We start from the raw sequence: 18,879 nt of genomic DNA, 5'->3' as shown, positions 1-18,879 counted from the left end.
CTGAGTTCACATCCTGAAGAATTCCTGTTCATTTATTCTCCAAACAGCCATGATACAAAAACTTAACTTCGGGGAAATACATTAGCATTCTGTCTCCTAGAACCAGGTGAATGGCTTTTCCTCAAGCCAACAACTACCTGTCTGCTCTGTAAGCTAGCTGTCACTAGGCTTGAATCGGCATCTCTATCAGGCATCCTCCAAATTACAAAGAAAGAAGCAAAACATCATGGCCTTTTGTAAGGTTAGCAACAGCCTGCCTGGCAGGATACGTGACCCATCTCAGGTGTGGCCTATGGCTTGATGGCTTGGCTGCCATGCCATACAGAAATATGGGCCTACGGAAAGAGAACACGGGGCTCCTAATGAAAGACTCAGGAAGACATTCTCTCATTGTAAGAACCTGGTTTTAATTAAAGTCTTAGGAAATCGTTTTTAAAATTAAACTATACAAGCAATTAATCTTCTATTAAATACAAAAGGACAAAATGTACTAGAGAAGAATTGAAGTCAGAAGTAAATTCTATATCTAGATATATACATATACGAGAATGCCACAGAATAGCAGCTCAGTGGTGAGAGTGCCTGTGCTGCTGACCTTCCTCGGCATTAAAAGTTTCGCTTTTCATAATCACCATTATTCATGACCAACTCTGATCCAAACATATCAAATGAGCAATTCCAGAGCGAAACAAACCCACAGCATAGTGAAATCTCCAGGCATCATCAGTTTGCTGAGCGTACACACACTGTATACACTACCTACTGTTAGCCATCCCATGGCCATCTTGGTCATGAGAGCAACTAATTCAGGTATTAGAGTGCTTATGTTTAAGCAATCTTTATTTTACTTAAGAATGACCCCAAAATATAAGATAAGCCATGCTGGCAATTTTAGTAGAGACCATCGTCTTAACTGTTCTGTCTAATGTTACTGCTGCTAATCTTTCACTGCACTACATATGTAACGGAAGGTGGAGAAGGTGGATCCTGAGAGTTTGTTGGCCAGCCGGCCAGCCTAACCAAAGTGCTGAGCTCACAATGAGAGGCCTGTCTCAAAACAATAAAACAGAGAGTGGGGGAGGAAAAAATAACATCTTGCTGTGGCCTCCGCATGCACACACAGAAACACATACACACACACACACACACACACACAAAAAAAAAAAGTTTAAACACAGAATTACATAACCCAGCCATTCCATTCCTAGGTATATACTCAAAAGAAATAAAAACATGTATTTATGTGCAAACCTGTGCATTAATGTTCATAGAAGCATTAATCACAGTAGCCAAAAAGTGGAAACAAGCTAAATGTCCATTAGCAATGAATAAACTGACAAAGTATAGTAGATCCATGCTCTGAAATGCATTTGATCCATGAAAAGAATGAACTGCACATACTACCACATGGATAAATCATGGAAAAAGCACAGAAGTAAAAGGAGCCAAATACAGAAGGCCATGCTTTAGGACTCCTGTATCTATGAAACATACAGAGCATGACCATCCACAGGGACACAAGTCAGTCAGGGAGCTCCAGGGAATGAGAAGGAAGGAAAATATGATTGTTTAGTGGGTACAAGTGGTTTAGTTTTGCTTCACAGTAATGAGAATGTTCTAGAATTAAGTAATTGTTAGAGTGCACGCATTGTGACCATGCTTAAAACCGTGGAAATTTATGCTCCAAGGCTGCTAATATGGTGAAATTTTATGTCAGTTTTATCTCAAAAAGTGCAGGTATAAATAGAATTAGCAGACTGAAAAATAGGTCATAAAAAACTTGAAATGTATAGAAAGGGACAAAAGCATGGGAAACACTAAAGTGAATATAAAGGCACAGAGAAAAGCTCACGCATGCTCAGTTTTGCAAACTTCAAGCATTTATTATTAGCATTTCTCCTCGTTCTTTCTATGTCTGTGTGGTATTTCCTTCTACGGAAAATATATCTAATTCACTTGACTTTTCTGGGCAGCCTATCTCTTCTCTCCAACTTACAGACAATGCAGCACGAACGTTTTATACTGTGTGTTTGTGCAGGCTCTGCTTGGGCAGAGAAGCGGGGATGCTCATTTAGAATTTTAAAAGGTTCTATCAGAATGTCCTCTGAAACAGTTTGCCCATTCACATTCTACCAGGATCTAGAAGCTTCCACTCTTTCCATCCTCACATCAGCCAAGAATACTATTATATGCTTAAGAGCTTTCACCAATTTGACAATTAAAAAAAAAATTCAATTCTGTATCATTTTAATTTATATTCTGTTGGTTCCTAGTGATGTTTCCTGAGAAGAGTCAGGTGGGATGGAGCTGATCCTCTACGAGACAGGGAAGGCAGCAAAGCCAACATCAAGAAAATAGAAGATGACCACTTCAAATGGTAACAATCATCTAGCACTTGGGGAGGAGGATTTGCTGTGTACCAGCTGGGGAACTGGCCACCAGAGAGGAATGGCCTTAAAGCCATCCTAGGGATAAATGAGAGAAAGCATCACAGACACAGTGAGCACACAGACGGGAGGACTGATCTGACTCAGAGTGGGGTTCTAGAGCCCAGAGGAAGGATTCTAAACCAACACATGGCTAGCACCAAGTCCTTCCAGGTCAACCCAAGCTGAGTAAGGCCAAGGAATATGCAGGAGTGAGTGAATGGGACACAGCCATCTTTGGGTAGCCAGCTTCCCAGGCAGAAGGGTGACCTTTGCCTGTCAAGTGCTGGCTCCCCAGAGGCTAGACTTCAGGTGAAAAAGGAAAGACAGGCAGGAGGGAACGGTTGTAGGGATTGAGGGTCAAAGATTGGTCACCTCATTAAGTAAGGAGGGGGAAGGGCAGAAGTCAGAATATACATCTCACAAAACACCCAACACAGAGAGAGAGAGAACTCCCTGTAACCACACAGGGCTTTACTATCATTTTCCTACTTCTTGTTTATAAAAGAAACAGAAATGCAAAGTTGTTCCCTGTCTGATTCATGTTCCATTTCACCCTAAGCAACGCTAAGGGAAAAGAACTATAACCTTTGCAAAAGCAACTCTCACATGCTGGCCATGTTAACCCAGTGACTCCTGTCTGTCAGATGAGTTGGATAAGGAAACTGCCCATTTTCCTGAGGATATTTCTGTTTCCAAACAGTCAGCCCAAACTGGAGCCTCTCCTGGGAGGCCTCACTCAGCAGGCTCAGCTGGGAAGTGCTTCTGCAGATGGCATCTTTCCTAGTAGCCCTCCTTGGGGGTCCTCACATGGCAGGAAAAAAGTGGGGCCTGGGGCTCCCTGTGCTGGGGAGAGGGTGTCTTAGAGCCCATGAAAGCTTTCCCCTTTTTCTTCAAAGCCAAGTACAGCCCGGTTCCCTGCGGGTTGTGAAGTGATTACAGATGCCTTTCCACTGACTTGCTTTTCTGTGGGAGGGAGGACAGTCTGCCCCAAAGCCTTTGAGAGTGGAGACAGGTGCAGCACAGGCTCACAGCAGCAGTGATGACCTGAGAGAATTCCTCCTCCTCCTCCTCCTCCTCCTCTGCCCACTTCAGGTGCTGAATTTTCTTAGTTTCTCACCATGCAACACAAACAGCAACGAAGAAAACTTTTCAGCGTCTCAACAACTTAATCATCTGTCAGACATACTTCTTCCAGCACCCTAGGCCTTGGCCAGAGGGACTTATTAACCAAACAGTTTTTGTCTGGAGTCTCCCCTTGTTAACAGTGTCCGACAGATGATCAATAAGCCAGACAGTTTTGAATGCCAGTCTGAATATTCCCAGGAAGGAGCAAATGTATGGTGAGAGTGGCTAATGAAGCCCTCCATGGGACATTTACCACCCAGCCTGGGCTTCTACTCAGGAGACTAGCTGCTGTCCCTCGTCATATATAAAGGGTTTTGTGGGGAATTTTTCCGCATCTTGTTTGCAGCTGTTCCTCCTGTACTATATCTTTTCCTTATCGTCTGCGGGGACCTAATTACAGTGCCTGGATGGCTTCCCTAATCCATGGCACCTGCTGTAGCTGATCTCATACAGCAGCTGCAGACAGATGTATCTCCACCCACTGACGGTGAACCTGAAGGATGCTGTGTGACTCCAGGAGTCACAATCTGAACCTTCCTCTAGGTTTTTAATACGGCTTTGGAGACACCATTTCCAAGACTATAGATAGCAATTAATTGATAGTGTATATCAACACCTCCCTTCATCCTCATCTGTGCAGGACCCTATGTACAGGAGGTACATTCTCTGTCTTGATAGGAATACTTACCTTCACTTCTCAGATAAGTTACGTAAGGATTAGAAAAGAAACTTCATTTGCTTTAAATAATTTGGCTGATGGGTACCAAAGCTGAACTCACAGTTGTCTGAGGTCAGACTCCTGTTTTTATTCCATTGGAACCTGCCTCATACACACACACCCATACATACACACACACATACATGCACACATATATGTACACATACATATATACACACATCCACACACATACATATATATGCACAGATGCATACACATATCCACACACACATATCCACATACACATATATACACATGTATGCACACACACGCACATACACACACACACACATCATTGACCAGGTATTAGAGGGACACCTACAGAGCCACTAGGTAGGAAATTCAAAGATCTGATCTTTCACAAGAACTACATTCAAACAATGATGCGGCTCCAGTTGGATTTTCTAAGTTTCTGCTGCACCATGAACCGGAGAGCTGGCCCCACAGTAATCTAGCGTGTTCCTGTATCACAAGTCCCTGCCCAGCACGCCTGCTGTCCTTACCATCTCCGCCCTTGCTTGGGTTGGGGGTTTCAGGAGTATTCAGAGGCCTGAGGGGAATGATGACATCATCCGCATTGACCCCTTCTTCACTATGCTTCTCAGAAACGTGGGTCAGGAGTTCCGACTGATTTGGTGAGAAAAGGTTACAACATTTACACATGAAGATGGCTGTATTTTCTGTAAGAAAAAAAAAAACACATATTGTTATTTCTCTGTCACATAAACAGTGATTACTCCCAAGAGCAATAAATAAATAAATAACCAAACAAACAGAGAGAACTGCCGTATGCACTGCCATCAGCCTCCTGCACACTATCTTTCCTTCGCAGACACCTCAGGAGGCATGGATATGTGTGGCTAGAAACCATGAGCTGAGCTCCACAAACTTACAGCTAAAGTGGTACAGACTAAAGCCACTCACAGTAGAAACAAATTTAAAAACACAGTGCCTCACTAACATGTCACCCACAGGCCATGGACAAGCCCTGGTCTGATCTGGGCAATCAAAGATGAATCTAGGCCCAGGCCTGCCAAGAAGTACCCTCATACAACCATGACACAGACAACACAGAACCACTGGTTTTTATAGTTTGCGATGGTGTCACTTCCCACAAGCCTCTACTAGATTAATATTATAATATCATTTCACAGATGTTCTCAGGAGACTGAGAACCTTATGACATTTAGCAGAGGAGAATGTCTAGGGACCCAGAGTTATTACAAGGTCTTTCTCAGGTCTCAGTTCAAAGGCACAGCAAACATCATGTGGAGATTAAATAAATATGACAATATTTTTTTTTTGTATGACAGCACTAGAGAGGGCCTTGGTAGCTACCTCAGCCATCAACTGTTAATTAACATGAGCTTGCCAGGTACCCTCTGCATGTTCAGCTGTTGGGTAGTGGACTATGCCTGCAATTTAAGTGACCAAAAAAAAAAAAAAAAAAAAAAAGCACTGAGACCCAGGGCCACTCCCATAACTGTGGGTTCAGCCAGGCAGTGTGGCCATGAGACAGGGCTCAGTGAGGAAAACTGGACCAGGAAAGGCTGACAGGGACGGAGGCTTCTCCGCATAGCCTGCTAAGAGTTAAGAGTCACAGGAGAGCACGGGGCAGATCCTAGAAGGCACCGCACAGGAAGAGAACTCCCAGAAACTGAGGTGTTAAAGAGCAGAGCAAGGACAGGAACTAATAGGGCTGAGAGGGCCAGCAATGATGGCTTCACTCTCATGGCTAGACGCCAACCCCTCACTCACAAACTGCACCCGCGCCCTGAAGTCCTGCCCTGCTGAGCTCCACCAGGCCCACCACACCAGGGGTGGTGGTTGGGGGATAGATTTGTTCACCTACTCTACCAGCAATCAGCAACAGCCTCAGCTGCATGAGGAGACTAAGAAAATGCTGGCACGATAGAGGGTCCACTAAAGGGGTGTCAGGAGCAGAGAAGGGACATGAGGGACATGCAGATCTGCAGAGAAGAAACACACGCCAGGCAGGGCATTACTACGGATGGGAAATGAAGGACAAAGGGCAGGCAGGTGAGGGCCTCCGCTTTACTACTACCAACATATTTGTGTCTTCAATGACTGTCTGCCCCAGACACCCAGGACAGAGCACAGGGCATGCCCTCTGGAACACAGGCCTCCAACATAGACAGTGACTTCTTGGAGATGTTTGTAAAGCCATGCATGAAAACCAAAGTGTCAAAGCATATTATAAGAGGTGCTGTACAATGCTGTTACCCCCCCCCCCGAATGCTAAGGATTATTAATATACCAACATAAAAATAGGAAAGCCACTTTTCTTTCTACAGTAGCCAGATATGAAAAAGTGTATCTTATATCCTGAAATATAGTCATAATTATGTTGTCAGCTGGCTCTGATGAAGATGTGATAATTTGGGTACATTCTGGGGTCCAATTACTATGCTCTCCTCCTTAACAAAAGAACTCAGAGAGAAAATGACATGCTCAGCACAAGGAGACCCACAGCAGTCTGGAGTATGAGCATGCAATTCCCCTGAATTATCTGTTGGCTGGAGGCAGTTACTCTGCACTGTTACAGAGGAAACCCTTAAGATGCTGGAAAAAAAATAATTCCTCGTTTCTAAGCTAAGGGCCAATCAGGTCCTCTGTGGACCTCTGGCCTACCTGTCCTGGGGACCCTGAGGACTCTGCCCCAGACCTCCCAGAAGATGACCATGAACTAGAGTTTGAGTCTGGGGTCCCAGGAGATGATGATGCATTATGGAAGCCATGGGCTGAAGTCACAGGATGTAATCAATGTGAAGAATATTCTGGCACCAAGCATACTATCTAACACTCTGTGCTGTTGTTCCTTTTAGCTCCATTCAGCGTAACTAGAACAGAACAGGGTTCTGGCATCTGCGGTCTCGGTTCTTATGCTAGCCCCTGTCCTAACGAGGTCATTTACTACTGAAGTAAGAATATGAATTTATGTTCACTGTGAAACAGACACAAGCAGATTTAGAGTCAATAGAATCACTGAGTGCCTGATACATCTCCTTCAGACCTACTGTGTATCAGACACAAGAGTCAGACAGAGACTAAGGGAGGGTCCACCTCATATCGGTAAAGGCCTTTTCCATCCTTAAAAGGCCCCCATGACCACTCCAGCTCTAGACACAGCATGGGGAAAGGCAGAAGAGACACTGGCTTTCGCTGGCATGGACAGTGGAGTCAGGAGCCCTGGTTAAAATCTCACAATACTCTTCCTTACAGAAATAGCCTCAGATTGTGACTGTCTACACTAATGGTTCTCAACCTGTGTGTCATGACCCCTGTGGGGTCACAAGGGTGACAAACAGATATCCTGCATATCAGACATTTTATACTACTTTTCATAATGATAGAAAATTACACCTATGAAGTAACAACAAAATAATTTTGTGGTTGGGGGGGTCACCACAACATGAGGTATAAAGGAACTGTAAGCTATTTTGTGAAGCTGCTCAGGACTGGATGTCAGGGTTCCTGCATCTATAGGCAGGACTGAAATCCTTGTAACTCAACATGCAAAAGGCTGGAGGCAGGTGGCCCAGAATGCTGAGTTTGTTTCATCTAACTCAGGTTGTGAACCCTGAGTAGAACAGAGCTCAGGACTCTCGGGAGGCAGGCATACACATGTGCCTGGGGCAACACTCAGTACGTGGCCAGTTTCTACATCCTACACTTTCCTGCAGGGCACTACAAGGCTGACATGCTTCTCAGCAAGAGTCTCGCCGCCTAATGAAGCCAGACTCTGACAACCCAGACCCTGACGAGAGGGAGACAGCTGCTGGCACCTTCTCAGCACCCTGGACTCCGAACTCTCCTGAAACTGATTTTATCCACGTTAAAGTGACCAAAATGAAAAAAAAAAATCTTAAGGCCAGCTGGGGGCAAGACAAGGCATGGCAGGTGAGAGCCCAAGGCACACTGAGGAGATGCAGAAGCTGGAGTCAGAATATGGGGAGTGGCCGTGCTAGGGCATCCTGCACAGACAGACACCCTTCGCCAGAGGCGGCCCAGTACACACCTGCCGTTCCAAACACTGCAGCCAAGGGTCCCAGATGGATGGGGTAGATGAACTCTTTCTTCTCACTAGGACTAGCTAAGAGCACAGAGCACTGCACGTAAGGTAAACACAAGGAAACTCACACTTGAGACAAGTCAGCTCGCAACCATGGGACCTGGGAAACAGCACAGCAGTGACACGCTTTGGATTGTGTCCTGCCTCCTGCATCTAGCCTGGAGCTGAAGAGGTTATAGATCTGGAAACGACAGCCCAAGCCTGTTTTCCATCCAAAGGACAAGCAAGTGCAAACAAGCAAAAGAGGCACACTCTTCCCACCATGACCAAACACCTCAGTAAACAGCGGCCCTGGCCCCATCCCACATTCAAAAGTTGAGAGGGAACCAGAACTGTCACAAGCATCCGGCCATAATGACATGCCAGCCCTCACTCCACTTAAGTGCTACAGGAGAAGAAGCACTGAGATCTGTCAGCCCTGCTAGTCCTGGTTGGCCTTGATACAGCAGCAGAGGCACTCAAGAGCCTAGACTCCACTGTCCTACCGAATATTGTAAGAGTCAGTAAGGATTTAAATTCCCCCAGCTCTCCCAAGAGTCAATGCAGGTAACGTGGAGTCTAGACTCCATCACCTAGCCTAGTGGAAGTCTAGACGCCACCATCCAGCACACTGGGAGCCTGCACTCCAACACCCAGCCCAGGGGGAGCCTGAACTCTGAGATCCAGCCCAGTGTCGAATGCAGCAGCAGGAAGGATGAGTTCAATTCCACTGGAAGTGGTGTCACCCTCTACAACAGAGCCAAGGGAGCCAGTCGAGGCAGAGTATGGAAGACCCAGGATTTCACACCTCAGACAGCCAGGATTCAGTCCCCGTTCACTCCCCATGGCTCATCAAGAAGCAGGGGGAAAATATGTGGAAGGACAGAAGGCCATGAACAGACATCAAGATGACACAGACAGCAGGATGATTTGATGAGGACTAAAGCAACCATCACAATAAAAAAAAAAATGTCTTCAAAAGCAAATTGAACTGGGGGGTTCCTCACTGATAGACAAAGTAAAGAAATACCAACTGGAAGGTTTAGAACAGAAAACTAAAGCAACTACTACTAAAAAAAAAAATAACATTCAAAAGCCATCAATGGTGAGCTCAAAACAAGATTAAAAAAAAAAAAAACAGGAAAGGTGGTGGTGCTGATGCAAAGAAGCAGGATACATCAGAGGCTCAAAGAGGACCGTGAGTAGCACGCAGGTACCCAAGGACCACAGCAACAAAGCTAAAACTCTGTCATCAGAGCTCAGGGATGAGGAAAAGATGTTGAAACTGGGAAAAATGTGGTAAGAAAGGACAACTGAGAACTTCCAAATTTTTAGAAAAATAAACGAATGGACTGAAGAAGTTAAGCCAATCTCAAACAGTATAAACTTCAATAAACTTACTCCAAGAAATATAATTAAACATTTGAGAAGTAAAAATAAAGAAATACGGTTAAAAAGTAGCAAGAGAGGAAAAATAACACATTTCCTATCAAAAAAAAATCATTTAGGAGACAGCAGATTTCTCAGCAGACAGTAGAGACCAGAAGGAAGTGACACAATCCATCTAATTTCAAGCACACTGCTGAGACTTGTGGGTAGGAAGAAACACGACTCACAGAGGCACAGCCAAGGTACAATCTGTGCTACACTCCATCTCTGAGAACTGGTGTAGAGATTCAGATTCTGAATTCCGAGCTGCACGGCCCACACTTCCCAGTACATTTCATGCTGCCTCCACTAGAGCTGTAGCCACAGCCTCAATAGCCCAGTATCTTCCTCTTAGTAATAATACCAATGGAGATCCATCAAGAACCCATCGGTTAGATAAATTAATGACTGCAAAACAATTAAGCATTTTTCAGTAGCCACAAGAAGACAAAATGCTACAATGCCAGGTTATTAAATCACTCCATATAAAGACTGTACATATAGCGGACAAGGAGGACTACTGAGACCTCAAGAACAATGGCAACGGGTTTTTGATTCTACTGGACCTATTGGTTTCGTGGGAGCCCAGGCAGTTTCGTGGATGCTCACCTTACTAGACCTGGATGGAGGTGGGTGGTCCTTGGACTACCCACAGGGCAGAGAACCCTGATTGCTTTTTGGGCTGACGAGGGAGGGGAACTTGATTGGGGGAGGGGGAGGGAAAGGGGAGGCGGCGGTGGGGAAGAGACAGAAATCTTTAATAAATAAATAAATTAATTAAAAAAATAAAAATAAAAAATAAATAAATAAAAATCTCTCACTTCTGCTCCTTGATTAGCGTAAATCACCCTCTCTACTATCCAACTATCTTCTATTTGGATGTATTAACTGCAAGAGAATTCAACAACCAGAGCCAAGTCCCTATTGAATTGTCTGTCTTATGAGAAGAGGTGGCAAGAACGCCCCTTATATTTTTTGTTTTCCTGCTTCTCGTTTGTCCTTAAGTTATTAAATTCATAGAAGCTAGCAGCTCCCAAATAGGAGTGGAAATATTTTAGCAACATGAAGCCAGACTGCTGTCACATCCAACATAATGAACAAAGTCTCACGTTGTGCGGATTTGTGCAATACCACCCCCCTTCCGCCTGCCTCCCTGGTACGGCAGGCAGTGCCCCAGTCATAAAATACTACCTCCCTTTATTTTCTTCATGTGTAGGAGGAGTGTTTCGCCTATAGGTGCACACATATGTATACCACCTGCATACAGTGCCCTTGTAGGTCAGAAGAGGGCATCAGATCCTCTGGAACCAGAGTTACAGGTGATTGTGAGCTACCACGTGGGTCCTGGGAACAGAAAGCAGGCCCTCTCAGAGAGCATCAAGCACCCAGAACCACTGAGTTACCTCTCCAGTCCTCACCCTTCCTTTATCTTTAAGGGAAGAAAATGAGGTTAGGATGTTTTCCTTCACTCCTGTGAATGTGTCCTGTGTTGTCACGGTCATCACCACTATCACCATCATCATCATCATCAGTGTCACTGTCATCACAAACACCGTCACCATAACCACTACAGTCATCATCAACACCATCTTCACAATGGTCACGGGCACCACCACTGCTGTTATGAGCACTAGCATCAACACCACCTTCGCCACTTTCATTACCACCACTACCATCATCTTCATCACCACCATCGTTATCATCTGTGGTGGTCTGAAAGAAAATGACCCTGTTTTGGTCCTGGGGAATGACACTATTAGGAGGTGTGGCCTTGTTAGAGGAGGTGTGGTCTTGTTGGAGAAAGTGTGTCACTGTGGACTTTGTAGAGGAGGTGGACTTTGAGATCTCCTATGCTCAAGCTATGCTCAGTGTAGCACGCAGTTGCAACTGCTGCCTGCAGATAAAGATGTAGAACTCTCAGCTCCTTCTCCAGGACTATGTCTGCCTGTGTGCCACCATGAAGATAACAGACTAAATCTCTAAAACTATAAGCCAGCCCCAATTAATGTTTTCCTTTGTAAGAGTTGCCATGGTCATGATATCTCTTCACAGCAATGGAAACCCTAAGACACCATGACACTATTAAAACTTGCTGGAACTAAAATTTTAAAAGGATGCAGGAGACAAGGAGGAGGCTTAAATTCATCAAGCTCTCACCATCTCCAAGTGGCATACAGGGCTCACACTAAGTGTTCTTAATCTTCAACGCAATCCTCTGAAATGGGTTTTATTATTCTATTTCTCCACTGTAGGACGGCATCTATTTTAAAAAAGTACTAACACTTTCTATGTCACTAAAGAGACAAAAACACAGATAAATAAACTAAGACATGCCAGCTTCTTATCACACCAACTAAAAGATGCCTCTCGGTGTTGGAGCTGCCTGAACACCACAGTGTTCCCACAACTGAATAGAAGCAACACAGGTCCAGCACACCGTAAGTACAGGGCAGCCTGGGTATGAACACAGGAAAGCTTGACTCCTGCTCCTTCTCCCCCTGTACAATCTCACTTCCCACTCTGCACACAGCACTCTGCAAGCCACTCCTTCAAGACAAAACTAGAGACAGCTGAATAAACAGTAGCAGGCCCGGCCACACGCCTGCCACACTACTTTACCAAGATGCTGCTTGCCCAAAAGGACCTCTACCTTTCCTTAAGACACTGGCACCCCATCAGTAAGTCAGAAGACATGGAGACATTGTAAGAAGTCACATTTCTACCATGTGTAAGATTTATTAACACGAAATCAACCTATTATGTGAAATGAGCTGTCTTCCTTAAACACGGCACCGTTGTGCCATGGGCAACCCTGGCCAGCTGGACAGAGGAGTCCTGCAACTAAGACAGACACAAAGACATTATCCTGTGTTACAGGCAAGCGAATGTAACTTGCCTAAGAGGATGGGCTTACAGGACCATGGAGTTCAAAGGTTAGGTGCTCAGCTCCAAGGGCAAGTCTAAAAAGGAGGAAGTAGAAAATGTATCCCGTCCATGCAGACACCTACATAAGAGCAGCTGTGTGTGAAGGAGGCTGGAACCCCTGTAGATAAGGAACTGGCCTGTCAGGGGAAGTGAGGCCCATCAGGCCCAGGAGAAACAGACACACATCAGCAGGGTGTCAGAGGGCAGCAGCAGCCAAGGAACAAAACTGAGACCCTGACTCCTTGCAGGACAGACACCTCCATGCAGGCAACCAACTCCTCAGAAGCCACCCTAAATGCATCATCAGCCAGGAAGTGCCAGGAACTTGGTTGTCTGGGAGGCCTGGAGTTAGCAGGCAAGTATAGGAAACCTGCCACCATCAACTGTGTTCTAGGTCTAGGCAGCAGGACTCCAAATGCTGGATCTGCGATAGGAATCCCCCGGAAGGCAGATAAATGAGATTGGGCAGACCAAAAAACTCCACACAGTCCAGGGCTGCCAGTTTGCAGTTTCTCATAAAAGCTTTCACACCTAGGTGAAAGCTGGGAGGTAGCTGCTACCCTGCGGGGAGACAGCCAGAGAAAGCACTGTGAGGAATCAAAGCAGAAACTCAGCTTGCTGTGAGGGTGAAAGCAAGTGGCTGGGATTCAGCTCTGCCCATCCCCATAGCTCCCCACAGTCAGGGACCAGACCTAGATAAGGAATAGGCTGCTATTTTCTACTTTACAGTCTTACTTTAGTTTTCAAGTTTCTTTAGAAATAAAAAAAAGGAGATTAAATTGAAGAAATCAACTGAGTATAGTGATATTTGATTTTTATTTTAATCAAGCTTGCCTGAAGATCGGAGAGTAAAACAGCCGCCCTGGTCAGCCTTGCAGACCAGGCACTGGTAACATACACCTTTAGTCCTAGTAGCCACACTAGTTTGTCATAAAACTGGGCAGGAGTGGTGCACGCCTTTAATCCCAGCACACCAGAGGAATATAAACCAAGAGGAGACAGCTCTCATTCTCAGCCTCATTCTGAGGATTCCAGGAGGCAGGATCGCCAATTCGGACTGAGGTAGAGGTAAGGGCCAGTGGCTGGCTGTTTTGCTTTTCTCACCTTCAGGTTGAACCCCAATATATGTCTCTAGGGTTTTATTAATCATGCTACACCTGAGTGCTGAGGAGATAGCCTAGTGTTGCACAAGCATGGCCTGAGTTCGGATCCCTCGCACCCATGTAAAAAGTCAGGAGGTACTGCACACCTGTAACCCCAGCATTGGAGGACAGAGATGGATGGACCCCAGGAATTCAGTAGTCAATCTGTCTACCCAAAATGACAAGCTCCAAGCTCAGTGAAAGACCCTTTCTCAAAGTATAAAGTAGAGAAGCAATCAATCAAGAACCTCTAACCTCCATATGCATCTGCATGGGCAAGAGCACAAGCACACACGTGTGCACATACATACATACACAGATACATACATAAACATGCAAACACACATACATACATACATACACAAACAGATACATGCACACATACAGAAGCATACACACACAAACATACATATATAGAAACACACACATGCACACACACAAATATATCTGCACATTCACACACATACACATCCATACACACACACACACACACGAGTTGGTGTCAGGAAGAAATGGATAATGAGACAGAACACTAGCGTGTCCTTCTTGGAAGATGAAGACAAAAATCCCCAACAGCTCTGTCGTCAGAGAAGCCACCTAATGCTCGGCACCAGACTGGGAAAGACAACAAGACCAAGACCATCTCTGGACACAGTGGGAAACCAAGCCTCAGAATTAAAGACTGTAAACATTCGCCTGATGGGGGTGAGCTAGGTGGAGGCTTGTAAGGGCTTTTCCGGGTCTTTCTCTCACAGGAACAGCCTAGACTGATAGGATGACCCAAAAGAAGCAGGAAATTATAGTGTAACCAATTCACAAAGTCATACAGGTATGTATTAAATAGGAAAATATACTTCTGATGCAGAAATTTAATGCATTGCAACTAGACAGTTTATGGGCATGGTAGGTGCAGACTGCCCAGCCTCAAAGAGACAGATTCCAGTGCAGCAATGTGTAGATCAAGGGAGTGGAGGACTCGGTGAGCAGAGGGACCTGGGAAGAGGGAACCTAAAGGAGTGGAGGACAGGTAAGTTTGGGAAAGTAGAAGACCTAGCCAGAGTTCAGAGTTCTACAAGTGTGCACATGCCTTTCAAAAACAAGGCATCAAGACTCCACAGCTCAGAGAGGCATCCCTGTCAACCCAGTCGCAGTCTAAGACCCTCAGCAGTGAATAATAGCCACGCACTTCTTCACACCTGTGACTACACTTGATCATCACTGCCGTCCTGGGAAACAGCCAAACGGGTGGTGCTCTCACCACCGGCACCATCACGTCCATCATCGCCATCATCATCATCATCACTACCTTCATCAGTCACCCTCACCATTATCATTATACCATCACCACCATCACTTCCACCATCACTATCAAACCCATGACCATAAACAGCAGCACCACCGTCATCACCATCATCACACTGTCACCATAATCATCACCACCATCATTACCTGCATGTATAGAAGACAAGCCTGGAGCTGAGAGACATTAATGAGCTGCCAAAGAGCTCCCATCCAGATAAATAATACTAACACCAAAGCTTCACCAAGACCTTCCTAGCTGACTGCCACATCAGCCGGCCTTGGTGTCAGCGTGTAGTCTGATGAAATACTCATGCTAGTCTGGGTGTCCCCAGCTCAAGCAGCGTCGTAATAAAGGAGTAATTATAACTTGGGAGAGGCAGTAGATCAGAAAGGGAACTTTGTTCCTTTTGTGTTATTACTTGCTACGGCTTATTTATTTCAAGTAGCAATAAGCCAGAAAAGAAGAAAGAGCTTGATGTGAATTCACCCATACCATATATATGTATTAATCTCATCCACTGCACTGCTTGGGAACAAACCCCAAACCAGGCAACAGTGAACAACCATTCCAAGATGAACTTTCTAGCAAATAAATGTGCTAACATCACCCTCTGGTGGCCATCCACGGCAGTACAGCAAAGTAAAAACAAAGCTACCACTGACTTTGCTGGACACTATCACTCTACTTAATTAACCTTTACATTTACCTCCCCAAAGAAAGGCTTTTGTGTCCATTTGTCAAAGAGAAGAGTAGGCCGGGTGAGGGATGACTGGGTCACACATCTAAAGTCGCCATTTGATTAGGCTGTTTTTCCACAGTCAGAAGAGACTTGTCCTGGCAGCCCAGCTGTACCTGGCCAACCCTGACTGGTGAGTCGGGCCAGACCTAACTTTCACAGACTGTCCTCATCAACAGCCCTGCCTGGCCCATTCCTGATCTTCCTAAAAGTTACTCTCAAATCTCCGGGCTTTCCCATCGCTGCAGCACACAATTCTGTGTAGTAGCGATGATGCTATGGAGGCTCGGAATGGGCGCATGTGTGCACTGATGTGAGGGGCAGTGTGGTGGCTTGAGTAAGAACAGCCTCCATGCGCTCATATATTTGAATGTGCCGACAGCAGGAGTGGCACTATTTGGAGTGTTTAGAAGGACTAACAGGTGTGGTCTTGGAGGAAATGTCACTTGGGATGAGCTTTGAGGTTTCAAAAGCCCTTTCCAGGCCCAGGCTCTCTGCCTACCGGATGTAGCTCTCAGCTGCTGCTCCACAGTCTGCCTGCACGGCACCATGATGAGAAACTAAACCTCTGAAACTGTAAGCAAGCCCCCAGTTAAACACTTCCTTTCACAAGAACTGCCTTGGTCATGGTGTCTCTTCACAGCAATAGAACACTGACTAGGACAGACAGTGGCTGAGGTATGCACTATGTCAAACAGGGCAGGCTTCCCCAGTGTGACTGGGGCTGGAGCCTGCATCTCCTGATCTGTTACAGGTCATGTAACATCCACTCAGCTGCTCACCTACGTGATAGATACTCTACCAACATGTTATGCTTTGGTCTAAGAAGATTTAGACAGCTAATATTAAAGGAAAGGATGGAGGAACAAATGGATATTCTGGCCCCAGCTTTGATCCAAGTAGCTGTGTGACCCAGGGCACGGTGGCTCTAGCCTCTGTGAACTTGTTTCTTCCTCTGTGCAGAGCTGTGGAGGACAGCAGCATGCCGAGAACACCATGCTCCTGCCTCAGAGCCTGTAGCCTAGAGACTCTACCCTACACCACACAGCAAAGGGCATCACTTAGATGGGAGCCCGAGCCTCTCACCTCACAAGTCTCTAAATCCCTTCAAGTCTCATTTTCTCATGTGAATGACAAACAGCTCAAGCTGTTGGCTGCCAATGTTTGGAAGTGGAAGCTGGTCTTAGGCTAGCCATATCCAAAGCCTGTGAAAACCAAGTTAAAGCAAGGGGAGGGGAGAGACAGACTCCAGTCTTCCCCACCCACAGATAATCCCCAAGAGACCTGGCAGCTCTATCCGACTGATGTCTCAAGAAACACACACCTTTAATGTGTAGAATTTCCAGGCATCTCATAAAACGTTGATGCACACGCCAACCTCTATAGCTCACAAAGTTAACATGTTTATTAAATGCCAGGGAGAAATCCCAGAGGTGTTTCTCTGCTGAATCTGAATTAACAAAATAAAATGAGGAATGCTTGATCCCAGCTATAATTATGGCTGCGACAACAGTTGCATTCTAATTTTATGCATACACATTTCTTCCATGCTAAAGCTTGGCACGAAATTTTTCGAGTTATTTTTAAGCGCTCTCAAAATGAGAGAGTCCTGGGCCGTAAGTATATTCCCACTGAACAGGGTAATCATACTGGGAGGAGGGGCTCTTCCCACAGGAAACCACCACAAACACCGATAGAGACAGGGATAGCCCCTGAATCCAGCAGACCAGTGGGAATGTGGGACCATGAGGCCCCAATACAGAAACCAATAGCACAATCCATCAGACTGCCACTACCCCTAACTCACCTGACGCCCCTGAAGCAACCAAATCTCTGCCACTATTTCCATGTTGAACATAAAAGCAGCCAAACCTGCATTTTGCCAGTATCTGAGAGGGAACCATGCCCACAGACGGCAGCACTGTGTTCACGAGTGCCTAGCTTTGGTTTTCTGGCTTTGCTCATCTTCCTTCTGAAATGACGGCTGTTTTCAAGCTACTGGCAACAGTGTCCCATCAGACATCACAGACCAAGACCACATGTCATAGCCAGCAACACACCTGGAGCCACCTTCCCCTTTCTGAACATGCAGACTCAGCTCGGATACAATTATCTACAAATGCCCTCGCTGACCCTGCAAGGATGGGAGGGAGGTAATGGGGGAGCCATCATATGCGTGGTGGGGAGCCATCATAAGGGTGATAGGAGCATTACGGGTTAACAAAGTACTGATGCTGAAGAAAGCAGGCAGCGCTTTAGATCCTAAAGTCTGGCTAGCTAATACTACTGACTGCTTCTCCACCTGCATCCTCAGTCCTCTGAGACATGCATACATGTAAAGTATAAATGTGTGTGCACGTGTATATCCTTGCACACATACATACAAGCAAAAGCGCATGCATAGACACATGGGCAAACAACACACATCTGTGCATATATATATGTGTGTGTGTGTGTGTGTGTGTATATATATATATATACACACACACACATTTACTTTAGGGAAACAAAGAACATAGGCAATTCAGTAACTACTAAAACAAGAGAGCATCATGGTGAAACCAAAGAGAAATGAGAAGAAACAGGAAGAAGGGAAGAAAAGAGGTCAGGGAATGAAGGGAAAAAAGAAAAGATGACAGGTATTAAGACAACCTGTCAGAAGCCAGGATGTAAGTGAGGGGAGGAAAGTGGGTCCAGCTGAGAAAGGTGAGATCAGCCTCTCCATACAGGTCCAAGTTCTTCTCACATAATCTGCCCCCTGCACCCTCCAGCAGGACCCCTGCATCCTCCAGCAGGACTCCTGCACCTCCAGCATGACAAGACCCCTATACACTCCAACAGTATCCCCACACCCTCCAGCAGGATGCCCGCTCCCTTTAGCAGGACCCCTGTACCCTCAGCCCAGCAGGACAAGGAAGAAGTGTTTCAGAAGGCCAACAAAGCACAGAGGAAGGGCAGGACACTGAAGGAGGGGCAGCCAGGCCATACAGACCCACTGTCC

The 18,879-nt window shown here is 45.8% G+C and overlaps 1 protein-coding gene across 3 annotated transcripts in view; it reads right to left on the bottom strand.

Annotated features, from left to right (window-relative positions):
* Zfat (zinc finger and AT-hook domain containing) overlaps positions 1-18,879 on the bottom strand; it is a 160,580-nt gene that overhangs the window by 125,339 nt on the left and 16,362 nt on the right. For all 3 annotated transcript variants that reach the window (XM_050145230.1, XM_050145229.1, XM_050145231.1), the window contains exon 2: positions 4,776-4,952. In XM_050145230.1, the coding sequence (XP_050001187.1) occupies positions 4,776-4,952 (177 nt within the window). The remainder of the gene's footprint in view (positions 1-4,775; positions 4,953-18,879) is intronic.

Source organism: Alexandromys fortis, unplaced genomic scaffold, assembly GCF_014885135.2.
Source record: "Alexandromys fortis isolate MF-2015 unplaced genomic scaffold, M_Fortis_MF-2015_v1.1 scaffold_2_1_26212458, whole genome shotgun sequence".
Classification (NCBI taxonomy): Eukaryota; Metazoa; Chordata; class Mammalia; order Rodentia; family Cricetidae; genus Alexandromys; species Alexandromys fortis.
Note: the sequence above shows the minus strand (reverse complement) of the source record. Positions and strands in the feature narration are given on the sequence as shown.